The 23,115-nt window shown below is 31.4% G+C and overlaps 5 protein-coding genes and 1 pseudogene across 6 annotated transcripts; 2 read left to right on the plus strand and 4 right to left on the minus strand.

Moving 5' to 3' along the window:
- Positions 1–985: 985 nt before the first annotated feature.
- Positions 986–3,417, plus strand: LOC104789946 (putative xyloglucan endotransglucosylase/hydrolase protein 27). The gene is made up of 4 exons (XM_010515614.3): positions 986–1,505; positions 1,618–1,718; positions 1,888–2,096; positions 2,720–3,417. Exons 1-4 carry the CDS (start codon positions 1,322–1,324, stop codon positions 3,225–3,227), a joined length of 1,002 nt encoding a protein of 333 aa, XP_010513916.2. The 5' UTR covers positions 986–1,321; the 3' UTR covers positions 3,228–3,417.
- A 2,957-nt stretch (positions 3,418–6,374) lies between these two features.
- LOC147942091 (uncharacterized) lies at positions 6,375–7,220 on the minus strand. The gene is made up of 3 exons (XM_087455516.1): positions 7,034–7,220; positions 6,556–6,710; positions 6,375–6,464 (listed from the first exon to the last, which is right to left on the minus strand). The coding sequence occupies exons 1-3, from the start codon at positions 7,218–7,220 to the stop codon at positions 6,375–6,377; spliced, it is 432 nt and encodes a 143-aa protein (XP_087311642.1).
- Positions 7,221–7,248: 28 nt separating this feature from the next.
- LOC104793824 (uncharacterized) lies at positions 7,249–10,557 on the minus strand. Its single transcript, XM_087455643.1, has 11 exons — positions 10,131–10,557; positions 9,927–10,058; positions 9,639–9,828; positions 9,399–9,539; positions 9,188–9,297; positions 8,985–9,108; positions 8,746–8,875; positions 8,397–8,609; positions 8,057–8,314; positions 7,766–7,980; positions 7,249–7,680 (listed from the first exon to the last, which is right to left on the minus strand). The coding sequence occupies exons 8-11, from the start codon at positions 8,533–8,535 to the stop codon at positions 7,420–7,422; spliced, it is 873 nt and encodes a 290-aa protein (XP_087311769.1). The 5' UTR covers positions 8,536–8,609; positions 8,746–8,875; positions 8,985–9,108; positions 9,188–9,297; positions 9,399–9,539; positions 9,639–9,828; positions 9,927–10,058; positions 10,131–10,557; the 3' UTR covers positions 7,249–7,419.
- Positions 9,184–10,274, minus strand: LOC147942092 (uncharacterized). Its single transcript, XM_087455518.1, has 6 exons — positions 10,131–10,274; positions 9,927–10,058; positions 9,747–9,828; positions 9,639–9,691; positions 9,399–9,539; positions 9,184–9,297 (listed from the first exon to the last, which is right to left on the minus strand). Exons 1-6 carry the CDS (start codon positions 10,272–10,274, stop codon positions 9,184–9,186), a joined length of 666 nt encoding a protein of 221 aa, XP_087311644.1.
- Positions 10,558–20,408: 9,851 nt separating the features above from the next.
- On the plus strand, positions 20,409–22,920 carry LOC104789948 (pentatricopeptide repeat-containing protein At2g01860 pseudogene; annotated as a pseudogene). Its single transcript, XR_015560214.1, has 2 exons — positions 20,409–20,664; positions 20,850–22,920. The product of XR_015560214.1 is annotated as a pentatricopeptide repeat-containing protein At2g01860 pseudogene (transcript).
- On the minus strand, positions 22,373–23,100 carry LOC147942093 (uncharacterized). Its single transcript, XM_087455645.1, has one exon. The coding sequence runs from the start codon at positions 22,895–22,897 to the stop codon at positions 22,397–22,399; it is 501 nt and encodes a 166-aa protein (XP_087311771.1). The 5' UTR covers positions 22,898–23,100; the 3' UTR covers positions 22,373–22,396.
- Positions 23,101–23,115: the final 15 nt, after the last annotated feature.

Raw genomic sequence — 23,115 nt, forward strand, 5'->3', positions numbered from 1 at the left:
ATTTATATTCTTTTCTTTTTGGTTTTGTATTATGAGTTTTCATTTGGTATTTTACACTTTATCCCTTCTCAAAGAAACCTCTTGAAAAGCCAAAAACACACAATTTTGAAATACATTCATATTTTTACCATAAATGATTGTACCATGAGGCCGTTTCTTAAGATTTTTTTTTTCCTTTTTCTTTTGTGGGGGTTTATATCATTCTTTTCAGATTTTGTGAAAATATTGTTTATAGCTTTGCTTACGGAATTTATAATTGTGCAACATGTTTGTTAAATATAATTTTGAAGGTGTTGGGTGAATAGAGCTGCTGACACAGCACCTGTGACTATTTGTCGGGACACATGTGTAAGAAGCAAAGCCTCTCATGCTTTCTTGCTCCTCTTTGTTTTTCTCTCCTCGTCTTTCATATATCCATCATTTTTATGTATAATTTTATATTTTATTGTTATAATTTTATAACTATCACAGATTAGTATAGTGTCGTCTGTAAACCAAAAAAAGAATCTGTATCTACACAAAGAACTATAGTAATATGATTTATGATTATTATTCATTACTAAACTAGCAGTAAACTTAGTATACTATTTTCGTCTGAATTATTAAAGAAACCACATCTACACTCTCTATCTACAGTCTACACCTAATTAGAACACGTATTTAGGTGATCGATCACTGTTATTGCAAAACTAAAATGTGAAATGAAAAATACTTCTCGTGAAATGAAAACCATTGAATACAAATATCTCTACAATGTGACAAAAATACAGATACCGCTCCAAAGAAAATCACATGCTAAAAACGAACCATGATATAAAATATTAGAAAACATGATTTATTATCATATTGCCATCAAGTAGTATGGTTTACGTTAAATATCTGTGTACTTTAGGACAATATAAAAATAACAAAATTTCGGAAACTAATACCAAATTATATTCCAAAACATACAAATATTTATAACAATTTATCGTGTTTGATTAGAAAAGTTATTTAGATTTCGTTAAAAATATTTTGTTGCCTTGTAATGTCACCACACCACCGCGTAAAATTAAAAAATCATTAATCATATGATTACATAAAGGAAAAAAAAAATGAAAATATAAACAACCCAAAAGCCAGATGGAATCCATATTCACTCTCTCTTTCATTGAGCCTTTCGTCTCCTCCTCCTCTCTCTCTCTCTCTCTCTCTCTCTCTCTCTCTCTCTCTCTAAGCCACCATAGCTTTCCTACGCAAGCTATCATCTCTTAACGCTCTCTCTCTCTTTTTCTATTAGCTCTTCAATCTACACATATACAGAAGCGTTTTAGTACAAAAGATGGAAACTTTGAGTCGTTTCTTGGTTTTCATGTCTCTGTTTTCCGGTTTAGTTTCTGGGTTCGCGATTCAAAACCTTCCAATCACATCTTTTGAAGAAGGATACACTCAGCTTTTCGGTGACAAGAACTTGTTTGTTCATAAAGATGGCAAATCTGTCCGGTTAACGCTCGATGAAAGAACCGGTACGTTTCTTTTTTTTTTTTTTTAAATCTTCCTCTGTTTTTTTTTATTTGATCTTTTTCATTGTTCTTCTCGGTTTAGTGATGATGATGATGATTTGGTTTTATTTTGCAGGTTCTGGGTTTGCTTCAAATGATCTTTACTTGCATGGATTCTTCAGTGCTTCTATCAAATTACCGTCTGATTATTCAGCTGGTGTTGTTGTTGCCTTCTATGTAAGTCAAAACCCTTAATTTAGCCTAGATTCACGGTTTTGTAGCTGTTGGGTATGGTTAGAACTAACCAATTAAGGATCTTTTTTCATAAATATGATTAATTTCACTATTGATTTGGGATTAGTATAAATAATAATGATTTTTATTTTGTGGGTTGTTATGGTTTCAGATGTCCAATGGAGATATGTATGAGAAGAACCATGATGAGATAGATTTTGAGTTTCTTGGTAACATTAGAGGAAAAGAATGGAGGATTCAGACAAATATTTACGGTAATGGAAGCACTCATTTAGGAAGAGAAGAGAGATATAATCTCTGGTTTGATCCAACTGATGATTTTCATCAGTACAGTATCCTCTGGTCTGATTCTCACATCATGTAAGTATAAACTATAAGTCTCTCTTAATCTCTGTGTTCGTTATTAACTCTAATTAAGAGTTTTGAAATGAGATTAGGCTATAGACCCCATTTTGAATTTAAGCTTTCTGGATTCAATAATGTCATCTTCTATTTAAGGATACTCAAGTGGGGTTTTTAATGATGGGAGGATCTTTTTTGTTGATAAAAAAAAATGCATCACATTTCTTGGTTGGGTATTAAGTTTTTTCCTTGTTGTGGAAAGTTTTGTGATGCTTGGGACATCATTTGCTTTTGGTTGTATTGTTCCTGTCAATTTCAAGTGTGTGTGAGCCCCCAAAAATGGTTTACAGCTTTGATTTTTTTGGCATCAACAAAGACCCCATAGAGAAGAGTGTGTTTTTTCCTTTGGGGGTCCAAAATTTCACAAGTTGAGAATCTTTTTTCTTAGTTCATCAAAAGCTGGATATTTTTTTTTATGCCAAAAATGTTATATTTCTATGCTTACAGTTTTAGGATATTGATCAAAATCAAACTTACTTAATGGACTTATGTTTTTTCTGTAAAGCTAATTAAATTCTTGTCCCTGGTTATTATTTTTAAAGATCAGAGTTGTGACATTGTTGTTCTTTTTGGTTATGCAGATTCTTTGTAGACAGTGTCCCGATCAGAGAGGTCAAACGTACAGCTTCAATGGGAGGTGACTTCCCATCAAAGCCGATGTCTCTATACACAACAATATGGGATGGTTCTAAATGGGCGACTAATGGTGGCAAGTACGCTGTAAACTACAAATATGCGCCTTACATTGCACGGTTCTCTGATCTAGTCCTTCACGGCTGCCCCGTGGACCCAATCGAGCAGTTTCCGAGGTGTGATGAAGGAGCGGCCGAGGATATCCGTGCGGCGCAGGAGATCACCCCATCACAGAGGAGTAAAATGGACATTTTCAGAAGGAAACACATGACTTACTCTTATTGCTACGATCGGACAAGGTACAAGGTTGCTTTATCAGAGTGTGTGGTAAATCCCGCTGAGGCTCAAAGGCTTAGGGTTTATGATCCAGTCACGTTTGGTGGAATCCCTAGGCGCCACCGAAATGGAAAGCACCGGAGCAAGAGAAGCAGAGTCGATGGAACAGAGTCGATATGAGAGTAACATATATAGTCAATAATATGGTGTTGGGTGAGAGATTTGGTGGGGGGGTTTCTATAATAAGTCCATATATTGGTTAATTTATGATTCAGTGCATTTTCACAGTTAGAGGGGGCATTTTTGTCATTTGTTGCTTGTATATGAATATATAAAAAAAAGAAAATAATTAAATTTTTTATTTGAGAGATTTTTTCGTTTGAATACTACAAATTGGTTTCTTGTTTTTGTAAATACACTGTCGTTTACGAATATTTGCAATGTAAGTTCAGCTGTCTTTGAATATTTTTATTTATTGATCATTTCATTTCCTTTTGGCCTATTGATCCAATTGATATATATTTGTATTCAATTTTGGGTACTTTATGTGGAGAAAGCTTTGTCCCTCTTGTGTACTTGTTTTTATTCAATGGGTCCAACGAATATTGTTTTAATTTTGTGTGGTCATGTTCATGCACATATGTATATAACATACAACGACAAATATTTTATGTAAATCAATACATGGTACCTTTCGCATTCCAACAAATTCTGAACTGCCTAAACAATTCATTTTTGTAACACATGTACCTTCGAATGGTTTGTTTTGAGTTTAGCCGCATAGTAGCAATAAAAATCTTCAAATATATATATATATATATATATATATATATTTTAAATTATTTATAACATATAGATATATAAGGGAAATTTTGGGACCATCTAAGGGGATAAGCCTTGTGAAAAACTAGACAAAATTGGCTTTAGTTCATTCTCATTCGTGTTTAGTCGTTTTGAGGTTGGTGTTTTGCTATTTGCCAGCTATTTTCCAACTGGTAAAACATTCTATTTGCTTCCAAAGGTTCATCACACAGTTGTTGGCTTAATCTTTTATCCAAAAACCTAACTTTTGATTGGGTCGGGTCGTTTTGACCGAATTGGATAATTGATTATTTAGAAAAATACTGCGATAACTCAAGGCTTGAAAGGGCCATTTTATTCAAAAAGTTCTTATAAAAATTTCTCCATGGAAATATGCTTAAACAAATCTGTCAAGAAAAAAAAGCCACATAATGTAAACCACATCGACTGATATTTATGTTTTTTTTTACTTTTTTTTTGGTGAACTGATTGATTATTTCTAAAGATAACATTTTTGATTTTCAGAATTCTTTCTAAAAAAATGATATTAAGACGGTTTTTCGTTTTACTGATTGTGGTGGAATTGAGAATAGTATTATGAACATGGTTAAGACATAAATATATTTTATTAGAACATATATAAATATATTTTAATAATTTATTATTCAAATTAATATCATATTGTTAAATATCAGTATAATATTGATTTGAGCCAATTAAGTATTCTCGTTTTAATATGATTGAGTAAAAAGGATCCTTTAACCAATTAAGTATTCTCAAATTGCAAAACAAAAAGATCACACAAAATCATCAAAGGCAATATTTACTAAATCCATATAATTATCAAAAGTTTCTAACGTAGACTTTTTCAAAAGGTGAAAATTCATTTGAAGAACCGTACTCTATTAAACTTGATTAGAATCTTTAGAATCTCAAGCTTAATAGATAAATCTCAGCTAAAATCATTTTCAGACAATAAATAGATTTTTTCCGTATCTCAAGCTTAATAGATAAATCTCAGCTAAAATCATTTTTAGACAATAAATAGATTTTTTTCGTAAACAATAACCATGTCTTAACGAATTCCAAAACTCAACCATTTTTTAAAAATCAGTAAAACAGATTATAAAAAAGATTCAAGCAAGAAAAAGGTTTTAATATGCTACTTCCAAAAATAGAACAGAAAATGCACTCAAGCAATAGATATTGGTTGGATGTTATTTTCGATTTTTTTTATGTAAGTTATCTCTAAAATATCTCTACACAATCATAATTTAATTAAAATTGGATCATTTAATAAAAAATTAAACTCAACAGTCCACAAAAACCTCACTAGCAGAACGAAGCAACCAAAAGCAACAATACAAAACATATAGGAAAGAAAGTTATGTTCTTGTTGATGTTGCTCCTGGGCACTACTACCACGTGGTAGTAGCAACAACATGTATTTGGAGCAGTAACTCTTTAACAAATATTTCAAAAAAGAAACCACCTGCATATAAACCAAAAAACAATGAGTCTAGCAGTAAAGAAACTATAAGGTAATATCAACAAACAATAAATACTAACTGAAACCATTTCAAATTTAATAGGTAAAAACAGAAAATAAAATAAATTTTAAAAGTGTATTTACATATATAGAAAACACGTTTTCCTTCACTGATTAAAATATGAAAATCATGAACAAAATAAGAAAAAAAACTTTGAAGAATTTGTTGAACTACGACAGATATTTCAAAGAGTATAATCAAAACACACAAAAAAAAAAAAAACGTTATCTATTTTCAAAGAGTACTAACTCTAAATTTAACAATGAAATGATTGTGAGGTAATACTACTTTTTAAATACAGTTTTTTGAATAGAATAAATAGACTTACCTGGTAATGCTAAATTTAACAGTTTAACAAGAGTTCTCTCAAGACTCAAGACTTGGTCTGCGGCATATCATTGTCCGTTGTAAAATTAGTTTGACCGCAACAACAATTTAAACCCTAAATAATAATAATAAAACTTTTAAGCCTATTCATATTCTCATAAACATTCTCAAGTTTGTTTAATATTACTATTTATATTCCTCCTAAACATTCTCACGTTTGTTTCATATTATCTCACGACTGCTCTTTCCTGATATTCTTGTCCAAGCTCTTTTTTAATTTTTATTGTCTTCCTACCCAAAAAAAAATCTTTTTTATTTTCTGCTTTCAGTATTTTTTTTACAACAAAATATTAGTTCATATGAGCCAATTGCGTGAGAAATTATTTACATACAAAACATTATGCAGAAATGTATGCACTTGGCGTGCCACCAAAGAATCCGCATTTACATTTGCATTTCTAGATATAAGAGATAAAGAGAAAGAAGTAAACTCCTCCCTGTCAATCTTGATATCGTCGAGGTACGTCGAGAATGCCGGCCAGTCTAAAGGAGAAGACACCATCTTGACCAAGTCTGAGCAGTCTGTATTAAAAGGTCACATCCCGATAGTCATGTCCGATCATGCACCGCAAAGCCCATATGAAAGCTTTCACTTCAGCATGTAAGGGGGAGAGACTACGCCGAAAGTTGGTGGCTCCCATAGTCGGCGACGAATCCTAAAACAACTTACAAAACCATCCTGCACATGCAAATTTATCACTCTCTTTCCATGATCCATCTATGAAGCACCAATAACCCGAATAAAAAGTGGGAAGGGAATCTGCGGTCACCCTCGGCCGGAGGGTAGGAACGTTCAGGGTTGAGGGAAGAATTTTAATCTCATCCTCCACCTGAGCTTGCTGCCATGACGTCGCCTCACCTTCCGCTATACGAACAACCTTCTCGGGCTGCTCGTCCTTATTCTCAAAAACTTGTGCGTTCCTCGCTTTCCAGATATACCACATAAGTCAATGAAAAGCCGATATTTGAGAACCTGGATTTTGAGAGCCCAAAAAATGATCCACATTTGTATACAAAGACTCGGTCGGAAAATAGTTTGGCCCCACCGGTACCTGAACTAAAGCCCAAGCATGGCGAGCTGGAGGACACACAAAAATGGCATGATTTATTGTTTCCTCATCGGCACCACACCTTGCACAGCCCGAATCACAAGCAATACCTCGCCGCCTCAAATTTGCAGATACCAAAATGCACCCTAATAGTACTTGTAACATAAAATGTTGTATTTTTGGTAGACATTGAACCTACCACAACCAAGGACCTGAAAAATCCTAGGTGCTGCCCTCCGTTTCGTATGATACCCTGACTGAACCGCATACTTTCCCGTTTTTGTAAAACGCCAACATATAAAATCTGCCTTCTGGCAACTTCTTATAGGTAAAACCCCTATCAGTGCAACATCCAGCGGGTCGAAATGCTCATTGAGCAAATCCATACGCCATGATCAATTAAATGAGTCATAATTTAACTCATAAATTATCTTGACACAATTGAAATAATCTAAAAATCGTTTACAAACTTGCGAGCTTTATAAACAGACTCCCAAATCCCAACTTTGTGGTTATAATTATGAAACCCCTCACGATAATCAGAAAATGTCCACCAAACCGTAACCAAACTGAATTACAAATGGTTTATTTCAATTTTTGCAAAACCGAACATCCGTACACCGAAAAACACGAACCTATACCAAACCAAAAAACCAAATGCCCAAATAGATTATGTCTACTGGCGGCTAGAAGAATCACAACAGCAACTAGAACCATAGCAGTAATGGTTGTAGCTTTGAGGGTGCTTCTTACACGAGATAGTCTCCACGAGAGCACTTTGCAGGACTTGTCAGCTTCTTTGTAAAGAGAAGCTTTGGCTCGTCCTTCAGTGATGGCATTTTTGTTCTAAAAAACATCACAGGTTAAGGTCAGAGATGAAATGACAACTGAGTGGAGGAGGGTGAGCTTAGAAGAGCAAGGAGAAATTTACCTGTAGCATGAAGCTCTTCATAGTTTGACCAATAACGAGAGCATCACTAGGCGATAATACTAGATCGAGGGAATGATCCTTCCATTCTTCTAAAAGCGTTTTAAGAAGAGCAACACTAGCTTCCCGATTCTCCTCATAGATATTGTCCCAGTTTTTCCAGCAATCAACATTTTCGGACAGACACCAAGAAGCGATTGATGTAGCAGCTTCCTCGCCTAACACATTAGAACTCTATTTGGAGGGGAAGCGAATAACTCAAGGATTCAAGGTTTTGGGTTGTTAGTAAAATACCTTCTCCAGCTAGTTTCAAACAGAGAGTAAATATCTTTCGAGTGATTTGTTTCCTTGCCTTGCTTCCTGGTGAACCTGCAAACGAATCACTCGCTGATGGTGATCCATTGAAGGAATGCTCCGTACATCTCTCGATAAGATTTTCAAGAAGACGAACACAAGCTTTTAGATTATCCACAGAGATATTGCCCCTCTGCTTCCAGCAATCAACGATTATGTTCAGAGACCAGATAGCGGTAGCTTGCTGGGGTAAATTTCCTGCAACAAAGTTAACGTATTAGAACTCTATTTGGAAGCAGAAAGTCAAGGATTCAAGGTTTGGATTGTTGTTACAAAATACCTCGTTCAGCTAAATAAAAAGAAAAATTGAATATCTTTTCATTCATTGCCTCAAGTTCACCGTCCTTGAATTTCCCTACAAGTGTTTTAAAAATATCAAGACTCACTTTTACATTTCTATCGCAGAGATTTCGCCACATCTCCCAGCAATCCTTGTCAACAGTCAGAGACCAGAGAGCGATTGATCTAGCTTCCTCGGCTAAAGCAGTATTTTCTGCAACAAAGATAACAAGAGATTAGAACTAGAGAACTCTATTTGGTGAAGAGAGAGAGAGAGAGAGAGAGAGAGAGGGAAGCAGAAAAAAAACTCAACAAGGATTCAAGGTTTGGTTTTGTTACTAAATACCTACCTTCTCCAGATAATCTCAAGGAAACAGTGAATATCTTTTCTTCTATTATTGCCCGGCTATTGCTTGTTGTACGGACAAGAGCTAATTGTTTCAGCAGGGGGTAAATTGCCTTAAACCTACTTGTAGTAGGCTGTGTGCACACAAAATTAAAGACCACACTCGTGACCAGAATCGACAGACACGCATTAAGTAAGGTTTTTTGTTTTTTGTTTTGTAAGTTGCAAAACAGTAAAACGTACCTTGGATGAAGCAGGGAATGTAAGCCGAAGCAAGATCTCAAATGAAAGAGGTGGAATAAGCCGCTCTCCCTCCCACAGAGGAGCTTTTAAAAAACTGGCCTAATCATCTGGTTTGGCCAAAATCCTGAAAAGGAAATTGCATTGCATGAACAAACAAAGATCTCAGATGATTTTGTCAAAAGAAAACAAAACTTTGGACTCACTTCTCGACAAAGTCGAGGATGGCATCTGTGGACTGAGGATGGCTGTCGACTAAAGGTAACAAGTTATGCGCCCATGAAAGCAAGCCTAGAGATAAATCATCTTTGGTGGCCTGTCCCACATCATTTTTACAGTTGAATATTAGAGCTATACAAAAAAAAATCCAACACACTTGGTCGGTCCTGAGTACAAAACACACACAGAGATACGAACCTGAGTAATGAACCAAAGTGTAAGCGGAATCTGGCCCTGTACTTGATAGAAAGGCGCAAACCTCCTCAGAGAGGGCAAAACCTCAATTAAGACATGAGGTTTGCTACGCAAAATCATTGCTAATGTAACAAACATTGCCAACTAATCGTAAAACAAACAAATAATGAAAAAATTAGTGAACAAAATATTTCCAATCACACAGACATTAGTGAAAGCGACATGGTTGTTTTTTTTTTTTACCTTAGTCTTGCCCATTATGAATAACAGTTCACCCTTGGGAACATAGTCTTTTGCTGGTGTAACCAAAATAAGAGAATATATAATGAAATGTCAACATTACAAAGTCACTGCGAACACTCTTTGGAACTTGTTGGTTGAGCCATTCGACTGATGTTCGGAGGACAGGTTCAGGAATATGAGTTAACGGAACCTGTTTCACGATGATAAATCTAACCTAGGTAAGAAGCCAATCTTGATTGATTGATTCACCACACAGAGACAGAAAGGTCAAAAAAGCTCACAACATACATCGATCAGGCTGGCCAAATCAGAGTCCTTGAACATCTTACACCATGGACATGATGGTACTCCGGAAAGTGCATCGTCATAGTAATCGAGAAATCTAGTTAGCCGAAACATGGGCACAGGCGGATACTCGTCCTATAATATATTGGGAAATTAACAAACCAAACCGAACCAAAAAATTGGGAAAATTTGATTGCACGAACGTACCGGAACTTTTTCGAGGAAATCCGCTAGATCTGAAGGACCCATCTTTGCCGCAACAGTGGCAAAAGACAATTCCCAATCAGCTAGGTTTCCACTGGGCTTCTTCTTCTTCTTCTGGGGCACGACTACATCCATGATGGTCGTCATCCACAAATTCTTCTATCGCATCCACAAATTCTTCTATCGCATCCATCTTCCACTGAGTTTCTCGCGCTAATTATCTCTCCGCCGTGAGAAACAAGGGAGACCTAAAGACTAAGAGATTTTAATTAGAGTTTCTCGCAAATTTTCTTTTTTTACATATTTTTCTTTAGAATTATGGATTTAACAATGCTATTAACATGAACACCAATATCCTGGTATTATTTTATACTAGGATAGTACCCGTGCGCTTACGCAGCAGGTTTTTTGTTTTGTTTTTATTTTTATTATTTATAGGATAATCATTATTGACATAAATGTGGACAATGTTCATTGGTAATATTTTTGTTTTTAGGTTTTTGTTATTATTTGTTGGTAGTTTTTTTTTATTGTAATGAAATTATAGACTAAAATCAATTTTTTTTTTCTTATATCACAATGCATTGGAGCACCATTGTTATTTTTATGTTTTGTTCTAAGTTTATAGCCGCCCTACGCCGCGAGATTATTTTAGAATTCTTTTCTTTAATACAAAAATATAACTTGATTTTTTTAAAAATCATAATTTAATATAAGTTGTTTGATATCAAATATCAAAATTATTAATTTTGAGTGCAAATTCTTATCTGTTTTTCCTTATTATTTATATTTGTCATAATATTTTTTTATTATTTTAATCAAATAATCTTAATTTCGATAATCGGTTCATCATTTCTGAGAATTTGATAGCTGAATATAATCTAGACAAAACAACAAACCAAGGACATGTAATTTCGATAGTCGGTTCATCATTTCTGAGAATTTGATAGCGACCCAAGTTGCTAACATAAACAATATGAGATGACAGTTTAATTCACTACATAAGATCTGAGACCAATTCATAACTTTTATCATTTTTATTTTTTCATCTACACAATGGTTTTTCTCAATCTCAAGAACATCTCTTTTGATAGGGAGAGAGTCATTCTGAGTCTCATTCTCTTTTGCCATACTTGTGTTTTTTCTCTTCACTATTCCTTGTTCGCTATAGAGCTAATTAACTTTGCAGATTCATTAGATTTAGCAGTAGAATACAAAATTTCAAGTATCTGAGTATACAATAGATTTGGCCATATAACCAATAGTATGTAAACATTCAAATAATCACCACAACATTATCACATAAAGCAACAAAGTAGGTTTTTATGAACTAAATAACCTGAAAGTATTTTGCACATCAAAAGAATAATAAACTGAAAATGCTTTTCTTGAAAAGTTTGAAATCATTGCCAAGAAGCTGCCTAGACATAATATTAATCAGAGATGGAGGGGCCAAGTCCAGTTTTATATCGACTTCCACTATGAATCTACAATATCCAAATTCATTGATCCAAGTCTTTTGTTAGTGTAAAGTGTAAATAGTTATCAACACACTCACCTTATGTAGTCACCATTTTTTTCCCTACTCAGCCTACGAAGTTAATCCTCACAACATTCACTACTTCAGCTATATTATTGTATTCAGATCTTAGAGTAGCTTCACGAATATATTACAATAGGAACAAACATAGCAATTGTGAAAGAAACCTTAGTAAAACATATATGCTCATCGAACCTACACTTTTGTAGTCCTTCTCCTCAGGTTCGCTCTTCACTTCTCTCTCACTCAATTTCTTTTCGTAATCATGTAGTTTCTTCTTGTTTTAGATATCTCCTGTAAACCTAGAGAATCGCGTGTTTTCCTTATTTTTTCATCTGAAATATCTTAAAAATTTGCCATCCTAGATATGGTGGGATAAAAACATGATTAGGTGTCACTACTTGACCAACTTCTCCCTCTCACCAATATTATCTTTTTATTTTTAACATCTCGTAGTGTTCATATTGACACATAATTATTAGGCATGTCTTTTATCCGTTAAATGACAATGATCTATAAATAATCATTTTACTCATTTTTTTTCTTTTTCTACAAGTTCATACGTATTTTAGTTTGGTGACTTGATCTAGTTGTACTCTTGTAGACACATCCACATCAAATAATTCATTAAAACGAAAATGGAAATAAGTATGCTACATCGAATTGGAAGCAAATACGTGGAAGCGGAAGCGTAGAATCAATTTTTTTTTAAAGTAGGAAGCGAGAACGTATTGGAAGCATATATATATAGATAATAATTTTCAAATAATTTTTTGATATATATATCGAATCTAATAATTTTTTAAAGTTCCTTATAAAATCCTATTTCATAAAACAATAAATATTCTCAAATGTTGTTGTTTAGCAAAGTTAATAAATATATTATCACCAAAAAATAATAATGAATATACATAGAGAAAAGGAATAAAAAATTGATCTATACATATATATTGATTATTGCCTTTAAATATAGATTTAAAACATATTGAATTTTTTTAAAAAAAAAGATATGTGTGAATTGACTACCCTAGTTGCTTCTTCTTTCTTTTTCTTCTTCCAGCCCGCCGCACACATCTGCTTTTATACTGTTTTTTTTTTTTTTTTTAATTCAAACTCTAGATTTCTTATATTTATGGAATCAATTGAATTAAACTACATATGCGTACAGATTTAAACCATTCAACAAGTGCTTTGGGCATATATCTTTGAAATAACAATATAAACTTGCCGTAGTGGAATTTCCAACCTTTACATATATATTTTTGATCATAATTTTTGATATCTCTGTCCATGTTAAATAAAGTTTGACTTTTAAATCAAACAAAATGAACAAAATGTTTTAAGAGGAAAATGACATGAAATAAAATAAATTTATTATAGGTTGAAATATGATGAGTTGTATTATTTGAAATGTTTTCATTGGTTGAAAATTTTAATGATGTGTCAAGCTGGAAATAATTTAAAATGCTGAGTTGTCAGATCCGGGTGAGAAACATCCAAGTTTTATTGTATTGATTAACAACTTTACAATTTTTAAAAAATATAATAATATCAACCAAGTATATTAATCATTGTATGTCTTATCAATATTTTCCAAATTCAAATTATAGCTTAAATATAATTAAATCATTTACAACTTTTTAAAAAAATATACTAATGTTAACCAAGTAGTATAGTACAAATCAATTCAGAATAAGTACCATATTAGTAAACTTTAAATATATAATTAAATCATTTACAACTTTTAAAAAAAGATACTAATATTAACAATGTATACTAATACAATCAATTCAACATAAGAATCATATTAGTAAAATATAAATATAAATCTTGGATGGAAATTTCTTTTACCTATTTCCCTTGGTAAAAAACGAGCAATATAAGCCTTCTTTTTAATTTACAAATAAAATAAAAATGACAAATATATGTTGATAGTGATTTTATATAAAAGAACACCAACTAATGACAAAATTGAACAATAATCAAGTTTCAAAATTCAAGGTTTTATATTATAGTTTAAAATCAGTGAATACTAATTAATCATCTACAACTTAAAAATTACTTTGAAAATTAACTTAATTCCTATGCTATTCAACATAATTAAGAATAATAGTATTTAAATAATACACAAAACCAGACTAAAATAAAGTAAAAATATATCTATGTAATTTGACAAATAATAACTTTTCTAACAATAAAAAATAAATACTGTATAACAATTATGTGATTAAAGTTGTGTAAACTACAAAAAGTCTACCACAAATTCAAACTACACTAATATATCTCCTACAAAAGGTAAAATAAAATAAAACATAACATACATCAAGGTTAGTAAAGGTATTTATACAATTAAGTATATCCGATGAAAATGTAAACATTTATAAGCCACTAGATTAGGTCCACGTATTAACGTGGATATAAGAAAATATGTGAAATTTTAAGTTGTATTCAAAATATTAACTTTATTTCATTTGATTTAAAAAAAAAACCGGATTTAGAGTTCATACACTCCATCTTGCAATACAATTTTTTTGTATATTACATTACAATAAAATTAGATTTAATTCTATGCACTCAATCCCAATGAGTAACATTTATAATTTTCATATTAAAAAATGTGCATTGTATCAAATTTATATATTACTTAATATTTTTAAAAAACTAAAAATTAATAAAGCAAATTCTCAAAGAAAAAAACTGAATAGTAAACGGAATAGAAATTCCATTATTGCTAGATCGAATTTCATGGATATGATTCGGTGAAGAATATCTCATATTTGAAAAAGTAACAATATCTTAAATATATTTGTTTCATATCTTGTAATATCATACGTAATATTTTTACTACTTGTCCAACTAAAAATAAAATTATACCAACATTATCATAAATTAATCTAAAATTCAAAGACATTACTATGAGAAAAATTATTTGTTTATGTAAAGGTGAGTATTTACACTCATTTTTATTTTAGGATTAATAATTGATAGTATTATTAATCTAATTATGGTATTATAGTAATTAATTGTATAATTTTCTTAATTATTTTTCTTATAGGATTAGTAATTTAAAATTAGAATTAGTATTATTTTTTATATACATATATGAACTATCTTTTATATTTATTAAATTGTTTAAATTTTTAATTTCTTATATTTTACAAATATGTTAAACAAATTTTTTGTATAACACATGACAAAATCTTTAATTGTTAAAACTGAAATTTCTCGCGATCACATAAGTTACTAAATTTGAAAACCAAGGTTTATATAATAACATAATATTGAATAAACTATCAAATCATTCACCGATTGAAAAACTTAAGAAAATTACATTAATTTTTTATTTTGATTATCTTATTTTTCTTATATTATGTTAATCACTAATTTTAACAGATTAAACCTTTTTATAATTTAATCACTTTTCTGTATATCTTTCTTTTTACTATATGATTATAATAAATAATAATTGCAATTAAATTGCAAATATTTTCCTTATTAATTGTAAATATTTTCTTTATTAATTGCAAATATTTTCCTTATTGATTGCAGATATTTTCCTTATTAATTGCAATAAATTTTAACATTTGTGTAATAATGGCTCCATCGACATAAATTTTCAAAAAAAATCTCAGTCTAAACTTCTAACCATGTTGTTTTCAACAACCAAAATTTTTTTTTTTCGTAACTGAATAACACTCAAATGATGTAATTTCTTCATTCATTCAGCTTCACCTATAAGATCTCTTGAAATGATTAACTAAATTTTAATAAACACACATCGAATGCTTTTAATTGCAAAACAACAAGATCCCAAAGACAATATTGACTACATCCATAAAATCATCTAAAGATACATGGACTTTTCCAAAAGATGTGAATTCATTAAAAGTTCATTCAAAGTCTAAACATGGACTTCTTCAAAACTCTATTTTAAAATTTTACTTCTAAAAATAGAACAAATAATGCACTCAAACAACTAATAATAAAAAAGTAATCTGATCTTCATCCGATTTTTAGTTTCGCAAAAACCAAAGTGAAGTAGACAAAAGATCTAATGGATCTTTGTTGCATTTTATTTTTGAAGGGAAAAGTTTGAGATCCTAACCTCAAAGGTGGAAATTTATTGGAGAATTGTTCAAACTAGTTGTGTTGCTTGCATATATAAGGTATACGAATACACATTAACAAAATAATACTTCATTTTGAGGTTTGCAGGTTCACTTTCACTTTCTCATTGATGTCATTGAAGAAGTTAGCATTTAGCCTATTTTCCCAACTTGGAACTCTTACTCTCATAACCTTTACAAATCTATTCCCGTGACCGTTTTGCAAATGGAAACGATCATAAGCAGGATTTAAGTCTACCAAAAGTGGGATCAAGTCAGCAGCTTTCGGATAGTCTGAGATTGCATCTAAATTATTCTGGTTGTTCCTGATGTTTTGTTCAATAGTGGGAATCCATCCACATGAAAATGGATGCTCACCAAAAATGTGAGCTTATTATTCAATAGTGGGAATCCGTCCACAATATTATTTCTATTAATATTTCCTTGAATTTATATAGTTATTAAATTTTTATAAAATAATAAGAGATTTTCGCAATTAATAACATACCAAAAATGTAGCTATTATTTAACAAGATTTCCATAACAAATAAATCTAATTAATTTCGAATAGTATTTATGAAAATAACTTAACTTAAATTTAAATAGATGATTTATTTCAAGAAATCTTGAAATAAAATCAGTAATTATTTACCAAATTTCTTAAATTTAGGGATTATTTCTAAAACTAACCTTATATATTTACTCTCATCGGTTTAATAGGAAAATCTAGACAATTAATTCAAAATCCAAATCTAATTATCCATATAGATTCAAACATATTGTATATGCATTAAGCCATTAACTGAAAACTAAATAAGTTTTTAAAAGATCTTATATAGATTTTTTAGTTTTAAACATAAAGGTAAAAATGTTTACTCTTTCGAGTTTATAAAATAGAGTAATCGACCTAACATTCACATATCATATACACCACTCTAGCACTATTTTTGTTTGTATCTCTTTGTTTCTGCAAAAAAAAAAAAAAAAAAAGTGTCTGTGTATTAAGTTTATGATTTATGATTCTATGTCCAGTTTATGATCTATGATTCTTATGATTTGTTAAATTTATAATTTTCTGTTGTGTATATAAGCATATACAAATCAAGATCCTTTTCAAAAGCATACATTTTTCTATCTAGAGATTGTATATAAGGGAGGATTGTGGTATGAACGGGTGTTCATCCAATTGACATAGCATCTGCAAAACAAGAAAATTACATTTGATTGCTTAAAAAAAGTCCACATTTTTTATATGAACCCGGTAAGTCACAAAATACTATATTAGTGTTTGTTTTCTTCAGTTTTTCTATAGATTTATTTAAGAAACCTCTGTATGAAATTCTTATTAAAGTATGTAGTTGAGCTTTGCATTAACATTAATTAACTTTTGAAACCAGCAAGGGATATGTATACAAAAACTATATAAGTACAATTAATCTTCCATGACTATATTGTAATCAGCTGAATTTATTAAATTATATTATTTTCTTTATTTTCCAAATATATGACGTTAACAGTCTTTATTAAAATGGAACATGGAAAAGAAAACAAAAAACACACATGGCATTAAAATTTTATAACATGAGCACCTTGAAATTTTTTTATAGTCTTTTAAGTCATGGTTACCTTGAATTTTTAACGAAATTTTCAAGGTAATGATGACTCATAGTATAAACATTTCTAATCCATATTTTAAAGTGACAAAATTTTCACTCAAACACCTAGATATTCATAAATCAAAATGTCAACATTTTGGGTTAATGACATTATACTATATAAATATGTTTACACATACTAAATAAATAATTCTTACTATTTTCAATTGAACTAGTATAAGTTCAAAATAAAATAAAAATAAAAAATACATAAAATATGTTCTGTAACAGTTAAAAATATTTAAAAAAACATAATCTAATATAGGTGAAACATATATTAAATAGTAAGAATAAAGAAGTTAATTAATTTTGTAATATTTTTATTAAAATATATGATATATAGATATACTATGAATTATATTTATGTTTATTTAATACGGGAGTTCGAGAATTTATGTATTCGTCCGGTCCCCTCCCGTTTTCAATCGGAAATTTGTTTCATATCTGGAATGTCCCATATTGGGAATGCTTTCTGTTATGCAACGAAAATTTGAGAACGGTGTAGGACATAATAGAACATGATAAAACGAAAAGAGAGTTACAGCCAACCCTAAATATTTGTACATATGTTTCAAACGGGGTTTCATCGCTGTTAGCGGTTATATATCCAATTTGATAGTTCACAAATTTAATAAAATCTAACCAATCATTTATTTGATTTAGTTTGTTACTAGTCTAACCGTTATGTTGTTCCAAATTTTAAGATATTGGTGAAATCATTATTATTTTAAATTTTCAAATATTAATAAACCAAACCAAAATCTCAATTAGTATAAGTTTGATTATATATACAAAATTAATTTTTTTTATAAACATAACCCCGCACGTACGTGCGAGTTCGAACCTAGTTAGTGAATAAAGGAAGATAATGTATATAGAAGCAATTTGGAGCAGATTGTTTTTGTAGAGCAGATGTGTGATCAAGCTACACTATAGGTTTTTTATTTTTGTTGGCATCAATTTAGGTTTAAATTTTAATTAATTAAAGAATAACATAATTATCGTTTTTCTATTTTGCCTTTTTTTCTTTGTTTTTTTTTAACTTTTTGAGCTACAGTTTTTATTTTTGGGAAAACGAAAAGAACTATATTTTTAAAAATATAGATATTTTGGAGTTTTTGTTTTTTGTTTTCTTTTAAAAAAACTTTTTACTTAACATATTTTCATGTTTTAAAAATTTTTGATAATAGTAAATCAAATAATAACATGAGTTTCTCCAATTACATTTTTTTTGTGAAATTATGTATTACTAATTTGTTTAAGTATTGAATTTTTTAAGATATATATATATATATATATCATTAATAAATAAAAAACTAATATATATTGATAATTATTATCATCAGATGACTTTGCCCAAAATTTAAAATTTAAATCCACACAAAAAAAAATTATTTATTCGATATGAAATGAACAAATAATTACATATAATTTTATTAACATTGTTTAAAGTAAAATTAGTATCATCTTTAAGTGATCTTAATATAAATTAATAAATACATAATTTATTAAGTGAAGTAAATTTATATATTTATATCAATATTTCGTAAGTGATGTAAATGATCTAGATTTGCATCAATTATAATTAAATGATTTCATACAAATCACTAACAGTATCGATATTATAACTGATGTTAAAATATAATATTTCTATCAATTATTAAAAAATAATTTAAAATAACATCACTTAGTTTTGTAATACTAATTAAGTGATACATATACTAATGGTTTTCTGTAGTGATGTCTACTTTATTGGTTTTCTTGCCGTAGTTGGCTTCATCTGGTGGTTTATAACCCGAAAACTTTTCATCTGTAACAGAGCCGTTTTTAGAGTTCATCAATCAATCCATCAATACAAGGTATAAAAACGCACAACTAACAAAAATTATACCTCCATAGTGAATTAAGGGTTGTTCCTTTTCAAACCAAGCAATCCTCATATCTTCAATCTTCATAGTTACTGTATTCCCATTGAACATGATCATCACACTTTGTGGCACTAATATATGTGGATTATATATAGTCCATGCAAATGTTAAAGTGCTAGTACAACATCCCTACATCAACAGTCCCAAAAGAATTAGTCTGTTATAACTACACTAAAGACTATGTAGCAAAACAATATGAATCTTTTTTTTAAAAAAAAAAAACATTATTTGTAAAATAATGAATCTCATGTCTTTTTGAAAATACACAACTAAAATCAATATTTTGGATTTATCTGATGTGACATTGTCTGATTGTTGGGTTTCCTTACCAATGTCTTCGAGTTATCCTAAGTGAACAGCCATCGCTCTAAGCAGTCATCGGTTGAGGTACTGACCAACCCATTAGATGAATCTTGAGAATCATCGAGGATCTACCAATTAAAAGAATTTTCAAAATGATATTTTCCATTTTCTTTCTATTTCTCTTCTTCTTCGCGGGAGTAGCATTTTGAAATAATTTCCGCAAAAACCTCACAACCACGTACCAATCAAAGGAATCTTCAAAATGATATTTTTTATTTTCTTTCTATTTATCTTGTTTTTTTTTTGTGGGAGTAGCATTTGAAAAAATTTCCACAAAAACCTCATGACTACGTGGAAAGAACCACCAACAACCTTACAACCATGGAAACGAATGTCAAACTCGCGAGTTCTCTTCCCCTAGATGTTGCTCCTCAACGCTGCTAGTCTGTGTAAATAACAAATACTATCGCGCAACTCTTTAGAAACTATGTCGAAAATGAAACCATTTGCATATAAACCAAAAAAAAAAAGTTAATATACAATGCCATGACCAGTTACAAACATAAGTTTTAGTTTTTGATTTTAGCGGCAAAGTTATTAAAAAAAAAAAACAAAAAAAGGATTATGAAGCAAATAATTTAGTTATATATTACATATGTATTTGTCTGGTTTGGCAAATTTAGGGACCATTTAAAGGATAGACTTGTGAAAAAACTATAAAAACCTCTTTATGCTGCTGTCAAAGTTCTGCCACACACCTAATTAATGATTGCGGATGCTTATCATCCCCAATCAACTTAATTTTTTTTTTCCCTTTTCTCTCGAGTTGGGCCGGGTTAGTTCGGGTCGGGTCATTTCTAATCCGGTTTATTGGATCGGGTAATTGGTTTTTTTAAAAGAAATAAAACAAAAATAATTACTTCTTCTTCTTCTTCTTCTTCTTCTTCATAGCGTGCTCTCTTTCTCAAGCTCACTCTTACTGTTCAATTGATTCCTCGAAAGGAGGTAAACTTCATCACAATACATTCTTTAGACCTGAAGTTTATTCCTTTTCAAAACCCTAAGCTGTTCCCTGATTTTATTGTAGAAACGTTTTGAGTTAGATTACTTAGGATTTTATCGCGGATTAGTCTGTATTTGAGTTGATTCGAGTTGAATTAGAGAACCGTAACTTCGTGGCTGTGTTTTAGGAATGATACTGCAATGTCCTGTCTCTTCGTCACTTAGCTGCAACCTGAATCATCGAACCAGTAGTATCGGAAACATACGAGTAACAAGAGTCAACGCGAGTCAAAGGAACCATTCAAAGAAACTCACTAAGAATCTCCGTAATCCACGCCGCACCAAGCTTCCCCCTGATTTTGGTGTTAATTTGTTTCTGAGGAAACCCAAAATTGAACCAGTTTTGGATGATGATGATGGTGGGCAACATCAAGATGATGATGATGATGCTGTTTTATGGGAACCAGAAGAAATAGAGGCGATTTCGTCGCTTTTCCAGAAAAGGATTCCTCAAAAACCGGGTAAACCGATTCGAGTTAGGCCTTTACCACTTCCTCGACCTCACAAGTTACGACCTTTGGGTCTTCCAACTCCAAAGAAGAACATAAGATCAGCTGCTTTGTCTTCTGTATCGAAGCAAGTTCACAAAGATCCGAGCTTTCTCATCGGTTTAGCTAGAGAGATCAAGAGCTTGCCTTCCTCTGATGCAGATGTCTCTCTTGTTCTCAATAAATGGGTTAGCTTCTTGCGTAAAGGTTCACTCTCTATGACCATTCGAGAATTGGGTCATATGGGTTTGCCTGAGAGAGCTTTACAGACATATCACTGGGCTGGAAAGCATTCTCATTTAGTCCCTGATAACCGGATTCTCGCTTCCACTATTCAGGTCTTGGCGAAGCACCATGAGCTGAAGTTGCTTAAGTTCGACAATAGTTTGGCTAGCAAGAACGTTATCGAAGCAATGATCAAGGGATGCATTGAAGGCGGATGGTTGAATCTAGCCCGGAAGCTTATACTGATCTCAAAGAGTAACAATCGTATACTCGACTCGAGTGTTTACGTGAAGATGATTCTTGAAATAGCTAAAAACCCTGACAAGTACCATCTTGTGGTTGCTCTTCTCGAGGAACTGAAAGAAAGAGAAGATTTAAGATTGAGCCAACAGGATTGCACAGGTATTATGAAGATCTGTGTGAAACTGGGAGAGTTTGAGCTCGTTGAATCTCTCTTTGACTGGTTTAAAGAATCAAACAGAGAGCCAAGCGTTGTAATGTACACTACGATGATACATAGCAGGTATTCGGAAGAGAAATACAGGGAGGCGATGAATGTGGTTTGGGAGATGGAGGAATCAAACTGTCTTCTTGATCTTCCAGCTTATAGAGTAGTCATTAGACTATTTGTGGCATTGGATGATTTGGGAAGGGCAGTGAGATATTACTCTAAACTTAAAGAAGCTGGATTCTTGCCAACGTATGATATTTATCGCGATATGATTAGCCTTTACACCGCTTCAGGGAGATTGACAAAGGGTAAAGAGATATCTAAGGAAGTTGAAGATGCTGGATTCAGGTTGGATAAAGATACTTCATTTAGGTTGTTGGAGCTCGAAAAGCTAACAATGTCTCAGTAAAGGAACTCCAATTTTGTTTTTCACTATCAGTTTCAATGTTTTTATTTGAAAATTTTAGCATTGACAACAATGAAGATGTAAAGATAAGTACTATAGTAAATTTTATTGTTTGAAAGTGTTTGCAGACAAAGATGAAAGTGGAAACTTCACAATGTCAGAATCAGACATAGCAACTATGTTTGCTTCTGGAACTGATTCTGGTCCATCCATCGATGGTTTGATCACTGTAATGAACAAAATGTTGTAGAACAAGGTAAGAGCTAAGAGAACAAAAGCTGAAGTTGTGAGGAACGATCCGGACATCTCAGGTGGTTCTTCAAATATGATTGGATCATTGGTTGTGACGACGTCTGGTGATGTCTTGATGATAATTCTTGGTTTTTCATCAGCTTGAGATTCGATTTGTTGATCAAGCTGTTTCAGAGCTTCTCTTGCTTTATCTCTATCGATTTGAAATCTCTGTGAAGAAGAAGAAGAAGAAGAAGAAGAAGAATCGTCTCTTTCAGTGGCTTGGACAATAAGCTTCAGATGTCTCTTCTTCTTCTTATCAATGATTCCTCCATGTACGTACCAGTTAAGAAACTGTAAGCCTAATAGCACCATTTTCAGTTTCCTCTGTTTCTTCTGCTAGACCACCTCTTTGGTTCATGATAATTTGTGTGTGTGTGGACATTGTTGATGGCAAAGTTGTAGATAACTTGATTTCTTAGGTTTTTTTTTCTTTCTTGTTTACACTGAAGTCTTATATCACCATTCAAAATTGGGCCCGTTTAAAGTTTATTCAAGGCTTGAAAGGCCCATTTGCTCAAAAATGTGTAATA

This window comes from Camelina sativa, chromosome 6 (genome assembly GCF_030686135.1).
Source record: "Camelina sativa cultivar CO46 ecotype springtype chromosome 6, ASM3068613v1".
NCBI lineage: Eukaryota > Viridiplantae > Streptophyta > Magnoliopsida > Brassicales > Brassicaceae > Camelina > Camelina sativa.